This window comes from Pyrgilauda ruficollis, unplaced genomic scaffold, assembly GCF_017590135.1.
Source record: "Pyrgilauda ruficollis isolate IOZ18807 unplaced genomic scaffold, ASM1759013v1 scaffold328, whole genome shotgun sequence".
NCBI classification, from domain to species: Eukaryota; Metazoa; Chordata; class Aves; order Passeriformes; family Passeridae; genus Pyrgilauda; species Pyrgilauda ruficollis.
The window spans coordinates 88,927-103,595 of record NW_024524689.1 but is presented as its reverse complement, the minus strand read 5'-3'; the positions used below and the strand labels follow the sequence as shown (position 1 = coordinate 103,595).

At 55.9% G+C, this 14,669-nt stretch overlaps 1 protein-coding gene across 1 annotated transcript in view; it reads right to left on the bottom strand.

The window, feature by feature from the left end:
- Positions 1-847: 847 nt before the first annotated feature.
- The window catches only part of SRF (serum response factor), a 14,109-nt gene continuing 287 nt past the window's right edge, over positions 848-14,669 (bottom strand). Inside the window, exons 2-8 of the mRNA XM_041474532.1 lie at positions 14,529-14,666; positions 12,937-13,203; positions 7,679-7,937; positions 5,443-5,562; positions 4,569-4,760; positions 3,965-4,041; positions 848-3,703 (exon numbers count right to left, since the gene is read on the bottom strand). Of these exons, the coding sequence (XP_041330466.1) occupies positions 3,608-3,703; positions 3,965-4,041; positions 4,569-4,760; positions 5,443-5,562; positions 7,679-7,937; positions 12,937-13,203; positions 14,529-14,666 (1,149 nt within the window). The 3' untranslated portion in view covers positions 848-3,607. The remainder of the gene's footprint in view (positions 3,704-3,964; positions 4,042-4,568; positions 4,761-5,442; positions 5,563-7,678; positions 7,938-12,936; positions 13,204-14,528; positions 14,667-14,669) is intronic.

The window sequence follows — 14,669 nt, the reverse complement described above, 5'->3', positions numbered from 1 at the left end:
TGAGGTTGTACTGTAGAAGTGAGGCACCTCCTCACCTCCTAATGGGGAAAGAGCCATTTCAGCTCTCTTTTGCTCCTAAGCACTTTCTGTACAATCCTCTTCTCACCTAAGGTAGGGGTTTTCTCCAAACTGCACTTTTATCAGTGCTCAGCTTTCCTCACACTATACTGGCATCTGCTCCAGGACCTGATGCTATGGAGTGCTGGCAGCTGCATTTTTAGCTGGCATACTCTGGCCCCAGCAGCCCTGATGATTGCAATGAGCCCCTCTCCCTCTGGGTTTATTCACTCCTTTGGACACTTTACTGAGCCTCCATGTGTCCTTGATCTGGCTTCTAGGCCTCTGCCTGACTTTAAGTAATGTCTCTCCAGACTGGATTTTTAATATTATTGTATCTTCTCACAGCAGTTTTCTGCAGGGAATTTAAGTCTCCCTGTTCCTCCCTATTAACACCTATGAACTAGAACAATTCTTTTCCAAAATTCCCCGTTCCTCCTCATTGCTGGTTTTTATTTCTCTTGACTGACAAAATGCCCTGCTCACCAGGGACATTGTTCCAGAGCTTTCAGGAAAGAGCCCTCACAGCATTTCTGTCAGGCACTGGCCCTCTCTGGCCCACAGATTAGGCTGAGACTCCAGAGGACAAGTCCAGGTGGTCAGGAATTACCTGTGCAGGGGGCAGTAGGGATAGAAACTTCTGTGAAGAGCCCCTCTTTGCCATGTCATGCTCAGACAGCTCCCCATCCTCCTCAGCACACAAGCAGGTGCAGGAATCTGCCCCGATCCCCATCTGTTGCCCCTAAGGTGTTCGTCATCCCCTCCCGCAAAGCATGGTCAAGATCCCAAATCTGTGCACAAAATGATAACATTTATTGAAAGAGTAAATTTTTTTTTAATACAAAAGAAAGCTCTGTACATAGTACTGTGATTACTTCCACATCCTTCCAGAAACACAACCCTGGAAACTGGAGGGAAAAAAAAATAATCCCACACACACTTATGCGTACACACACACACACACACGCGCGCGCACACACACCCCTCAAACCAGTAAAATGAACTAAAAATGTCACCACACAATAAATGCCATTTCATCCCTGATACACAAGTGTTCTTACAAGTCTGCACTTAAATAAAATACACCATTAGCGTTTAACCAGCAGTTGCCTTTGGGGAGCCAGGGAGGGGATGCAGTCACACACCCTGTAGCAGCAGGGGCTCTCCTGCTGTTCTGGCCCAACAGCTCTGCTCTATAGTGCCAGCAGAAGCAAAGCAGAGCAAAGCCAGGCCACAGTGATGTGCTGGGGCAAAGGACAACGCAAACTCTGATCCCACACTTCTCCCTGGAGGAACTCCTAGGTACCTATGTGGTTTTGGAAGCATCACGTAGCAGTTTTCCTACATTGAGCCATGGGACATGGCTCAGCACTCCCACATGCTCTGAGCTGCAGGGTTTGCATCACTCTTAGAGCAAGAAATCTAAGGGGAGGCAGCATGCAACATCACCCTCACCAGATGGGCCACTCCACTCCCCACAAGCCCTTCCCAGGCTGCTAACAGATCAAGGGATGAAAGGCTCTTCTGGGAATTCTTTGCACAGGGAGCTTGGAGACCTATCCCCATCTGTGCGCTGCAGAATGGCTGTAGAGGGGGAAGTACAGCTCAGATTGTCACCCAGGAGTTCAGGAGATGCTGCCTGCACAGCAAGCAGGGAGAACAGGGATTAGCCACTGCTGGTCACTCACCACAGGGAGGAGTGGGGACGCCCATATCCCTTAGGCAGTCACAGGCACCACTGCTCCGTGCCAAGAGCAGTGACAGTGACAGAACAGCTGCAGGTCCCTGGACCAGAAGTGAACAGGGCGGTCATCAGAAAACCCAGCTCACCTCTGGCTCCTGGGCACACTCCAAAGTGCCTGCTTCTGAGGAATGGGTTTACCACTTCCAGAGGCCAGCCACTGCTGGTCTTCACTTGACTTCTGCCCGTTAAGCCCAAAATTATGGGTATGAAGTCCTTGTTACAAGTAGGTAGGAAACAAGCATCCCACTCGGTTCAGCTTGATCCCTGGCATATGCTGGTGGATGGAGAGTGCAGCTTAAACGCTAATGCTGAGGGAACATGTCCAAGGTTACAATACAAACTCAAAAGCAAGGCCCCTTTCCTGCCTCCAGGCCCGCCCACCCACCCCTCTCCCATCCCCCTGGTACAAACCCCATTAAAACTGTACAGGAGCCAAACTTTTATTCCTTAAAGAATTACATAAATACTGAGTTTAACACTTAGAAAAATAAAGTAATTTTCTTTTTTTTCTTTTTTTTTTTTTTCTCTCCAAGGCTTCTTTTGTCTTTAACTTAAAAAAAAAAAAAAAAGTTACAGTAGCTGCTTCTTCCCCTAAGGATTCAGCAGCTTCTCTCACTTGCTCACTCTCCCTCCAGGGACAGGGCTAGGTAGCAGAGCCATTCACAGCAATTCCCATGCAGGACCAAGCATGCCCCAGCCCTTCTCCCCCAGCCTTGCTGAGCCTGTACAGGCATCACAGCTGCTCCCCCGCAGCCCAGGATGGCCTGCAGGTCACCCTGGTGCTCAGAGGAAGAGCCTGCCACCTGCCCAGCAGCTCAGTGCCCCACGGGCTCTTCCCTTTGACATTTGAGTTGTTTCTCCACCTTGCATCAGACACAGAAATTTAGAAAGCGCTGGCTGGAGCTGCAGGGGGATGTAGGAAAGACCCAGCCACGTTCCCCTGGGTGTATGGAGTCCAGAAGCAGTGTGAGGGCTGAGAGTGTGGGGCTGAGCAGAGCACAGGGCCCCTGAGGAGCTCTCCAGGGCATCTTTGTGTTCCTGGGCATCTATCTCACCACCTCACCTGTGCAAGGGCAGCCGCCGGGGCAGGGCCAGTCAGGCTGAAAATCTGCCAGGCAGCCCAGCGAGGAGGCACTGAGGGCAGAGGGCTCACTGTAGTGCATACGAGGAGGACAGGGCCACGTGCCCCCGGCTGTGCCCTGCCCTCCGGGGAGAGGGCATGCAGGCCCAGAGATGCACATGCAAGCTGGCCCTTCTCTCCTGTCCAGAGCCCAGGGTGAGTTGCTGCGGCCAGGACCTGTCACCCCCACAAAGGCACATTGCTGAGGCCAGCAGCACAGCCACAACCCACTCTGCTCCAAGCTGCACCTGCACGATGGCTCCGGGTCTAAGCTGAGCCCCACGCAGAGTAAATACTCACGGGCAAGGTGACTCAGAGCACCCAGAAGGAGCCAGAGCCTCCAGCTGGGAATGGCCTGCAGTATTTATTTACAGTGCAGAGCAATCCTCCCCTCAAAAGACAAATTTCTTTGGCTGGCGTGAGACAAGCACAGCTATTGCAGCATCCAAATGCCCCAAGCCCTGCACGGCCCCAGCACGGCTCCACCCGGGGTGGGTCCTGCAGCCCCACGCGCATGCCTGTGTGTGTGGGGGTGGGTGAGTGCGTGTGTGTGTGTGCATGTGTGGATGAAGGAAACGTGAAAAGGCAACAATAAATAACTGGTGCAGTCTGTACGAGAAGGAGTTGCTGCCAGCCCCGACACTGGCACGACAAGCCAGAAACAGAAGGCCGGCAGCAGAGGCCTCTCAGTCACTCTTGACGCTGTGTGAGGTGTCCAAGTTGACCACCTGCAGCTCCGTCAGGCTGCTGCCACTGCTGCTCTGCTGCCCGATGACAGCCATCTAGAGAGAGAAGGGAGGAGGAACCACTGGGGGACAGCACGCCCTGAGACCATGTGTGCCAGCAGCCAGGGGGCACTGTCCTTCCCGGGCACCCATCCAAGGAGGACAAGACTCCCTCACCCAAGGGTGGGTAGCACAGAGCGCATTCCCAGAGCTGAGGACTGAGCCTACCCAGCCAGGTCTGCCCAGACATACAAAGGATGTGCAGGCAGAAGAGCAAGAAAAAGCCCTGAACACCTGCAAGTACTACTCTGTGCCTACCTGGTGAAGCTGGACAGCTGAAACGGGGATCTGAACCGTGCCTGATGGGGCTGTCAGGAACACTTGGGGGACGCCACCTGCCACAGAGAGAAGCACAAATGACACTCTCCCTTAAGAAGTGCTCCCCCACAGATCCCTTCTCTGAGCTCCATGGAGCTACTCAACGACAGAGCTGCCTATTTGCACACATGGAGAAATTCCAGAAGCCACACGCACTAGTTTTCCAAATGCTGGGAGAAGCAGGCACAAGGCCTCAATCCAAGTCTTGCCTGTGTGGCTTCATGCTACTTTGCCCCCTCATGCAAGCACATTTCCTCTCCAGAGCCTCCTGGCTCCCTGTGCTGCCTGCCCCACACGCTGCCCATCCCAGAAACCCTCACCCTCCTTTTTACCCATCAACAGCTGGTGCAATCCTTTGCACAAGAGAATGGCAAGACGTAAAAACACGCATCGAGCATCGCCCTTGCCAGGCCTTTGTGCGGCCACCAAGAGTGCTGGTAAGAAAACCCTTTGTGATTAACATCCAGCATAAACACACATGGGATGAGAGAAACCAGGGTGTCAGTGCACTCTCAGGGAGCACCAACCTGGACAGCTGCCTTACCCTGATCCTGGACCTGGCCGTGGGACACCTGCATGGCTGAGGGCGCCTGTGGGAAAGCGTTGAGCACCGCGAGCCCGCCGTCGGCCAGGCCGGAGGTGGGCGCGTACATCACCGCGTGCGGGCTGGGGTACATCATGTGGCCGCCCACGGTGGTTGGCACAGACGACGTCATGATGGTCGCTGGGAGGGTCACTGCCACGGGGACAGACCACACACGTGAGCACACAAAAGGAACCTGCCACGCTCACCTGCCTGCTCAGCACCCCCACCCCAGCCACCCCGCACATGCTGTGCTGAAGCACAGTGCATGGAGATACCTGTCTCTGTCTTCCATCCCAGAGATCAAGAAGGAGAGCTCAAACCTCTCCTTTCAGGAGTATAAAGGGGCAGGAAAACACAGTAGCCAAGCATCCCAGGACTAAATTCAACTTATATCTCAATTCCCCAATGTAACTTTAACAGAGATGTTGAAGTAGATTCAGCCTGCATCCAGGCACCTGAACTCCGATTTTGCTGACAAAGAGATGTCTTCTGCATAGACAGTAAAAGTCTCAAGCAGATGTGAGCTGATGCCTTGTGCTAGAGGCAATGCTGGCTCACTAAGAAACCCCTTGAGAACTCAACAACCTATTCCCAGCTCCATGCTGCAAGTGAGAGCAGATGATGTATCTGGAGAGGCTCTGAAATGCCCTGTAAGGAGCCCTATGCCTAGCATAGGATACAGTGTAGCACAGGACCTGGGAACAGGGATCAATACGCCTTGGATAGAGTTGGCCTGAAGGAGGAAACTGGCCATGGAGCAGGTGTGAGGCCTGTTGGTGTGAGCTGTTTTCAGCAGTGGTTAGGAAGGCAGACAGAAGGTGGTTACCAATACCTGTTCCGCTGGAAGAGGTCTGGGTAAGGTCAGTGCTGCTGTCACTAGAGGGAGACGTTTGCTGCGGTGCCTGGTGCACCTGGATTGCCTGGACTGGAACCTGCTGAGCCATGGTACCACCTGGGGAGAGAGAGGAGCCTGTCAGCCTGTGGCTGCACAGGGATACAGGCACTCTGGGCCATGTGAAAGCCCCCAGTCCTTCTCTGGCTGCACACAGCTCCACAGCACTGCTCTGTGCTGCACCGGGAGACGCTACACAGAAGCAGTGTGTGGCAGAAACCAGAGACCAAAACCTGCTCTTTCCTGGCACATGTGCCAAGAAAGGGTTAACTGGCCTACAAAGCTCCAAGAGTGAAGAAAAGGCCACAACAGCTTTTGCCCAACTCCCAGCTGTGGTTCAAGAACATCCAGAACCCTCCTTGCCATTCCTGGTTCCACCAAGACACAGAACAGATGTTGGGAGGAGGGCACAGCCTTTCCTCCTCAGAGAGGAGCCAGTTCTACAAGGATCACCTTGCTGCACTAAGTGGAGCCACAAGAGTCCAAATGCTCTCACTAGCTGGGCTCTGCTGCCTTCACACTCTGGAGCCCAGCTCCATCCTCCACAGGGCACTCAGGGTGCAGCTCTCACCCCTCTTGTGACCTTAAGAACATTACAGTGCCCCACAGAGGGATTAGAGAACAGCTGGTCTCAAGGTGTGCATCCCAGAGCTGGAGGACACACAGCCTCTGTCCCAGACCACTCCCTGCAAAGCACTTCAGACCCAGAAACACAGCTTGGCACAGAAAGGTCTTCTAAGGCTGAGCCTTTCCTCGAGAGGGAAGAGCAAGGGATGCCAGAGAGCAAGAATCACTGACCAGCCTGCTCAGACTGGGCATTTTCCCATACATCACACCCCAGAGACACACATCAGTTTTTCTCCTCCTCCAGATCAGAAGGGAAATCCAGTTCCCTTGAATGGGAGCCTGCTGACTGCCCAGGCCCCCAGGAGCCTTAAGCATTCCAAGAAAGCACAGGAGTTACCAGAATCATGGACTTAGGCACAAACAGACAGGACACAAGAAATACTGTGTCACTCAGCGCTGGTCCTCAGATGATGGATGCCACCACAAAGGAGAGTCCAGCCCTACTCCATCCAGGAACATGTCCAGCCCTACAACAAACACCTGGAGAGCCTTAACTCAGAACAAGAAGAAATTCCTACGAAGGACAGTGCACACAAGGCAGCAGAGCAGCACCATTGCTCTGCTCTGGGTCTCCCCTAACCTGTCCTCTGCACTGTGGTTCCGTGGCTGACTGCAGATACAAACACAAGCAAGGGCAGCTGCTCAGAGCCAAATGCCAGCACTCAAACAACCACTGGGCACCTCAGCCCCTGTACTATCCCTCCATCAGTTCTAGCAGCACAGCTCATCCTCAGCACAGCTGCACTAGGGACCTGCCTCTACTGCCTTTGTTAGCCACAGGCCAAGCCTGAGGGCATGAGACTGAAAATCCACTGCCTGCCTTGCCCTGTATCCCCCAGGATGCTGCTCCTGCTTATGTCAAGCATTTTCTGCCCTGTTTTCCCATCTCTCCCCAGCAGCCACAGCCAGAGTTCCCTGTGCTCTGCCTTCTCTGTGCTCCCACAGTCGGGGTCAGCTCTGTGGCCAGGCCAGGACCCCACAGACATCTCCATCCCCCCATCTCTAGCAAGAGGAGGAGAAGCAAGTGCTGACCTGTCAGCAACACAATATGCCCTCCAGCTCTGGCAGGGAAGTGGAAGACTGTCTGCTGTGCCTGCTGCAGCTGTCCAGCTGTACCCATGACCAGCTGGCCCTGCTGGCTGGAAAGAGCCAGGGAGTGTGGCTGTAACTGAGTGAGAGGAATGGTAGGTGTCCCCGGAGAAAGGGAAGCACCTGCCGAAAGGAGGGAGAAAGAAAGGCTTTGTCATCACCAGCTCCTTTCACTCCCTCCAGGATTCTCGGTGCTGCCCTGGGGTCCCAGCTCAGCTCCCTGCCACCTCCCAGCAGCAAGACCAGCTGGTAACTCTCTAAAGAAACAGTCACTACATGACCCTTCTCCAGCCACTGGCCTGGCTGGGTTTGAGCACAGAATCACAGCCGGGCTCACCTTACAGCAGCAACCACTCTGCTTCCCTTGTGCCACTAGGTCTCCTCTCCCCTGGAGAGAACAGCAACACACCCCAGGTGCAGAGATGGACGGACGCAGTCCTCAGTCCCTAAAGGCACTGACCTGACATGAGGGTGAAGCCAGTGGGTATCGGCATGAGGCCCCCAGACGTCACTGCACTGGCTCCAGTAGTCTTCAGCACGGTCCCGTTGGCACTGGTGACGGCATTGGGGCTGATGCTGGCAGACACTGGCGCCAGGTAATTAGTGATGGGGAATGACGGGCCACTGCTGACCTGCATGGAGGTCGAGGTGGTCGGGGCTGTCTGGATGGACGTTGTTCCCGGCAGGTTGGTGACAGTGAACGCGGGTTTCAGGGCGTCCTGCAAAAGGAGAGATTGTGACAGCTCGGAGCAGCCCATGAGACATCTGCCCATGAGACCAAACCAGGCTCTGTAGGTTGCATCATCCCCTTTTCAAACCATACCCCCCACAGCCTGCTGCCAGCACATGGAGCAGAGCCAGGGGAGCAGAGAAGAGCTGCTTGCACAAACATGAGGAGAGCTGGAGAGAGCTCCACATAAACTTTAGATGCTGGCCCAGGGCCACAGAGGTCCCCTGAGAGCCTTCCCTACAACACACCAGGGGACAAAGCAACCGTTCCACTCCCCAGGAGTCCCCAAAATGTCTAAGAAGAGAATAGCCTCTTTTTGGCACACACCAGGCAAAAGCAGCCCTTGCAGGGACAAATATAAAGGCATAGAGTCTCCTGTCAGGAACACACACCACTTCCCTTTAGGCAGGAAACACACGACCAAGAACAAGCAGAGAACTGGCTCTTAAAAGCAGCCGTACACTGGAAATTACAGGGGAGAGGTGACTAAAGGCAAACCTGGACACTAGAGAGGCCCAAACCCAGCCCTGACAGCAGCTTTGGCAGGCCCTGGAGAATGCCTCCACACATCTCCTGAAGCAGAGGCCAGGAGATCCTGACCATAGGAAGCACCTATCTGCCAACCTGCTGGCAGGAGATGGGCGTGAGGCAAATGCTTCCAAAGGACCCCATGTGTTCACTACAGCCAGCACAGTCCTGCAAGGAGCTCAGAGCTCCACACCTGTCCAAGGACGGCACTGCCAGAGGAGCTGAGCACCAGGAAAAGGGCTCTGTGCTGGGCTGACAACATAGAGAGACTGGCATCCCAGGTGTGGGAACAAGGGAGGAATGTGTGTGCCAAGCTGCAGTAACACTTTAGTTTCCACTGCCACAAAGCATGTGGCTGGATGTGCCTTGGATCTGCGGGAACCAACCCAGCCCAGCATGACTCCTGCTGCCTCTGGCAGTCACACCTCATCTAACTTCCCTCCATCCCCCAAATCCCCTTTGGAATATCCAGGGTGCCCGTGACTCCTCTCTCGCCCCGCTCATCTGGCCAAGAGCACACTGAGAATGCACTGCTTCACAGGAGCCCATGTCACAGACCACAGGCAACCTGCTGTCCCTGTGCCCTGACACAGCTGCCAGCACGCCTGGGAAGAGTTAAGGCTGCCACACTCCCACCCCTCCCACTGCAGCTGGTGGGCCCAGCTCTCCCACGTGCTAAGCCTTGTTCCCAGCTTGTCAAGCTGCCAGGAGCAAGGAATTCACAGCTCAACGAACAGCTAAAAAAGGGAAGGCAGCCCATTTTGGACAGGGGGATCCAATCCCAGGCACTCAGTCGTGCCCCAGGGCCCAGGGAGGGAGGAGAGCAACACCCCTCTGCCTTGGCACCACAGTCCCTGAAGTCCAAATTAGCAGAGGCACGTGATGACAGAGCAAAGCCCAGCAGAGGCACTTTCCATTAGCTCAACCACAAACTCCTGCCATCCCACATGGGACATGGGAGGCTGTGGGTGCCCTCCCCACGTGGGTGACAGGGCAGAGCTCTCCCCAGCTCACTAGGGAGCCAGAGCAGAGTTGGGCAGGACAGGTGCTGTTCCCAGTTGGAAAAGCCAGGGTTCCTCATGGCCAGCTATAGCTCTAGAGTAGTATACCCATGAGATATAACCCCCAACCAGCCAGGGCACTTAGCACCCAGTCACACTCCACACTCCCAGGCCTGGAGAAGGCGTCCCAGAAAGTTCACAGCACTCTACTCAGGGAGATTCTCAGGGCTCCCTAGAAGCACAAGGGCAAATCTCAGTACAAAACAAAGGTGCCTGGGAGAGAGGCTGCAGCAACAGACTTGAATCATGCACACCCCATCTCTGCCCTCCCTATTCTGACCCTTTTGAGACTCAGATTCCTCCCATCTTTATTGGGCTGCAGCAACAGCTCCCAATGCTGAAAGAGAGCTGGGAGAGACTTTGGGATTGGACACCCACCGTCATCTCCTCATGACTCTCAGTGATCCCCCGGGCACCTTGGCTCTTCTCAGCACCCTGCAAAGCCCAGACCACATGCATGAGGCAAGTCATGGGTCACTTCAGCAGACATCACCCAAGGGGCCAGGGACAGCAGCACTGAAAGCTCCTCCCTTCCTGAGCCAGCTGGACCTCCATTCCAACTCAGTGCAAACCGCAGTGTCTGCGGAAGCAGGACAGAGCAGAGGTGCAGCACAGCAGCAGGTGTCTGCCCAGACCCTCACCACTGCTTTGCAGCATGAGTGGATCACAGGGCACAGAACAGGCCAGCTAATGCCCATCCTGGACCACAGCAGGGTCTTGGGGACAGAAACAATCCCACTCCACAGCTTTTAGGGACTGCCTGAGGCAATGCTGTTCAGCATGGCCCAGACCCCCTAGACAGAATTATTGCACAGGTGTAGCACAACCACAAGCCTCAGAGGTATATGGGAAATCCCAATCTGGTTTCCAACACCTGGTCTGTGTTCCAGATGTTGTACAAAGTCCCGCGTTTTCCCATTCCAGAGACATGACCAGATCAGGGCTACTCCCATGCTCTCACCCCAGTCTAAAGCCTCTGAGCTCCTTCCAATATACCCTTTCCCACACAAGCACACCCAGGAGACTGCACGCAGGCAGTGTCCTTTGGGGCCTGCAAATGATGAGAGAGGTATCATCATGAGGATACAGCTACTGTCTCAAAAGTACAGCAAGCCCCAGTCCCAGCACCACAGCAGGAGGATTTCAGAGCTGCTGCTGGTGTAGCATAGAGGTGACAGCCTGGCTGTGTTGTTCTCCCCACTCTGCTGCAGCACTGAACACAAGCAGGTTTTGTCCATACAGAGATCTGGGAAGCAGAGGTCACACAAGAAGGCCAGGGAGTCTTTTGGAGCATCCCATGTGGCTGGACCTGATAGTCCAGGCACTGAATCTCCTGCCACCTCCTCCACTGAGACACCTGTAACCCAGCCTTGTACACCACTCACCCATCAGCAAGCACCAGCCACCCAGCCATGGCCCATCCACAGGCTCCTTTCATCCTCAGAAGACTTCTTGGGTCTATCTGAATTGAGCTGGTCTCTGCCCGACCACCAACCAGGCTTCCAGGCCCGCAGAAGGCACAACAGCACAGCCCCTGTCCCCAGCCCCAGGGCTTGCCATGACAGGAACTCTCAGCCAGCCAGGGATGGATTTATTCAGAATGTCAAGCAGAAGACAGGGTCATAGGGCTCCTCCAGCCTCTCATCAAATGCTGGCTGTGGCAATACGGCACCCCACACTAAGCATGAGCACTGGGATGGAGCTTTCAGGGTTGCATCACACACTGAGAATAGAGAAGTTGTGTTAAGAAGGTCTCAGCAGAGTAACTGCACCCCAAGGGCACAGTTCCCTTGGGGCCAACTAGCAGCACTTCCAGGAAGAGTACAAAGGGATATGATGTGGTCAAGTCTCATGCCAAGGACAGGTAATTTGTCTCATTACGAAATGCCCACAGGACTTGACTTTTCATCCAGGAGAAGCCCAGGAGGCACAAGTCCTTACAAACACAGGCTGCACAAAGGAGAGATTGCTGGTGTTAGAAGGCTTCTTTGCCTACTGGATAGGGCTGGCACAGCTTACAGCAGCAACCAGAGGCAGCCAGGGAAGACATGGCAGACTGGGACAGCCAGGACTGCTGCTGGGATCCCATCAGCAGGAACCATTCTCAAGGACTGTTAAGGGTTACAGCACAGAGACTCCAGCCACACTTTGGCCCACCACAGCTCCTCTGCCTGCAGGGATCTCTGGGGCTGCTGATGTTTCTCAAGGCTCAGCAGCAATATGCTTTTGCTTGGTGCAGCACTGCACACATGTGAGGAAGTGGACATTGAAGAACAGGGGTACCCAGCAGCACCGTGACCAGAGCTGTTGCGCTGTCACAAAAACAGGCAGCTGAATACCCCAACAGCCCCAGACATGTTGGGCACATCTCAATGCTGCACTCACTACCTTTACAATTACAGCAGAGAGGTCTCCAGGTTCTGTCTGCTTAATGTCTAGAGGCTACTGCACGGCAACCTTGTGGCTTGAGCATGGACAGCTGGAGAGCTCCTATGACAAAGCCAATGGAAGAACGCTATTGCAGCAAGCCTGGTACCCATGACACCAGCACAGGTACAGCAGGGCTGTTCCAATTCCCAGCAACCAGCAGAACTGCACACAGGCCTGGGAAGCTGTGCCAGAGCCCCACATTCAGCATGGCATCCCAGTCTTGCGCCACAAACTTTCCTGCCTCCCGTCTCCAAGCACCTGTGGATCTGAGCACCAGCCTGCAAAGGAAGCGTCAGGGATGTGGGACACAGTTCTGAGGAACAGTGCCAGGGAGCGCAGGGACAAGATGGGGCCCTTCCAGCAGAAAAGCTGACTCTGCCTGACCGTGCACCCATAGCCAGGCCACCCTGGGCAAAAGGCCACAAGTAACACGGACAGGCAGGGGCCAGCGTCTGCAGGGACAACAGGCAGGGAGCAGAAATGGTCTGTCCAGCCAAATGTTTCCATTCCCCATGTCCTCCCTGCCCCCTTCCAAAACAGCACCAAAGCAAGAGACAGCTGCAGCTTATAAGGAATGTGAGGGGCCCTGCCAGGGACTCTGGCGAGGGAAACCAGGCCTTATAAGGCCATGGAGGCAGAATCAAATTTTTATCAATGAGTGTGAGAGCATGGAGACGCCTGGGGAGAGATAACAGTGCTGAAAGCTGGCCAGGGGGGTGGGCTGGGCCAGTGGGGAGCCACACTGCAAGGGCCAGGACCAGGATACCTGCCACCCGCCTCCCTCCCTCTCTCAATCACCACTACTATCAGCCAAGGAGCCAGCCAGCCCCGAGATGACATGACACAAGCTCGCTGCAGTCACAGCGAAAGAGGACATCCTCAGCTCCCAACACTGCTATTTAAAGAGGGCTGGGGATGATCAGGGCTCCCAGCACAGCCCACACCTCCCTGCGTGCCCAGGAACGTTACCTTGGTCTCCCCGCTGCTGTCCGACTCGGACACCTGGTAGGTGAGGTCCGTCTCCTCAAAACCAGTGGCACTCATGCGCTGGTCAGTGGTGGGGTCCGAGCGTGGGGGCGAGTCCGGGGAATTGAGGCATGTCTGGATCAACGCCTTCCCCGTCTCGCTGGTGATCATGGGCTGCAGCTTCCGTGTGGCAAACGTGTACACATGGCCCGTCTCGCTGGCCACCAACAGCAGGACTTGGGTGCCAGTCAGCGTGGAGAGCTCATAGGCCTGCCAGCAGGACAAGGGAAGAAGAGGGAGTCACAGGTGACAGGGACAACACACAGTGCAGGACAAGATTCCCTGCATGTTCCCACAATGGCTTTCCTTCTCTTCACACCAGCTTCAGCTCCCTGCCACCCCGGAGGAGCTGTGGCCTCTAAAACCAACCCAAGACTGGCTCCCTGGAGGTTGAACTGCCCCATGCTGTATTCCCATTCCCTTTAGCACACCCTTAGGGGATGTGCCATAGGTAGAGTGGTCCCCTAAGTACAGCAGTCTGATAACATGGGGGTGCGGGATTGTCTCCATTCTGGAAATCCCAATGCCTCCTCCACATGTCTGGATACCTCCCTCACCTCACCTCTCAGTGATGGCACACATCTCTGCTACCTCATTTCCCTCACCAACACTCCATCCAGGCTCCAACCCAGATTTCCCTCTCAGGCTCCAGACCTCTGAGCACAGCTGCACCCAAGCACCCCTGCAGTGAGGCCACCATGCTCCAGGTGAAGAATACCTGTGGACTAGGAAATGCACTCTTCACGTGCCACCACTGCACACTCAGTGGTCTCACACAAGCTTCTACAGACAGGATGACCTCATTCCACGTCCCGTGGTCCCATACCTCCAGGATGTGCCCAGCAGTACCTCACACCCATTCCCACTTTCCCAAGGTGCATGATACCCAGCTGAGCTGCGATGCAGCACTACCCAGTTGTTCAGGAGATGCTACGAGCATCACCAGGGATGCAGATCAGCCAGCAGCATCCAAAATCCCCCAAGTTTCTAGTCTATCTTTGCACACCAGGAACCACAGATAGCACTCTGGACCGGCCGAGACGTGGCGTCGGTCCCTTCCGCGGCCGAAGCAGCCAGTCCTACCGGGGCAGGGCAGGACACTCCAGCTGTGCCACCGAGCACTCGGTGTTTTGGCGGCGGCTCACAGCGAGGGGCCCCGAGGGCACCGGTCAGGACCTGCCCCGAGGCTGGACGCTGCACCGGGATGGGCCTCCCCGGGCACATCACACGCCTGGCGACCCCAAGCATACCGGCATTGCCCGGCCCGGGGGCTCCCGCTCCCGGCCGCCCAGCTCCCCGCCCGCAGCTCCGCCGGGGGCTCCCGCGCAGCCCCCCGGAAGCGGCTGGTGCCGGGCCGCCCCCCCGGTCCCGCCCGCGGGACGGGGAAGCCGCCGCCGTTTCCGGGCACGGCCCGCCGGCCTGCTCGGCGCTCGGACCGGGCCGGGGCTCCCACGGACAGGTGGGTGCCGGCCGACATCCCCGCCCGGGCCGGGCCGGACCGCCCCCCCGCACCGGCCGGAGTCGCGGGGCCGCACCTTCTTCATGATGCCGGTCTTCCTCTTGCTGAAGGTGGTGTAGCGCCGCAGCTTGTTGTCGATGAACTCCATCTTGATCTTCACCCGGCCCCGCGTCTTCTTCCCGGGCTTGGCGCCGCTCACGGCCCCGCCGCCCCCGCC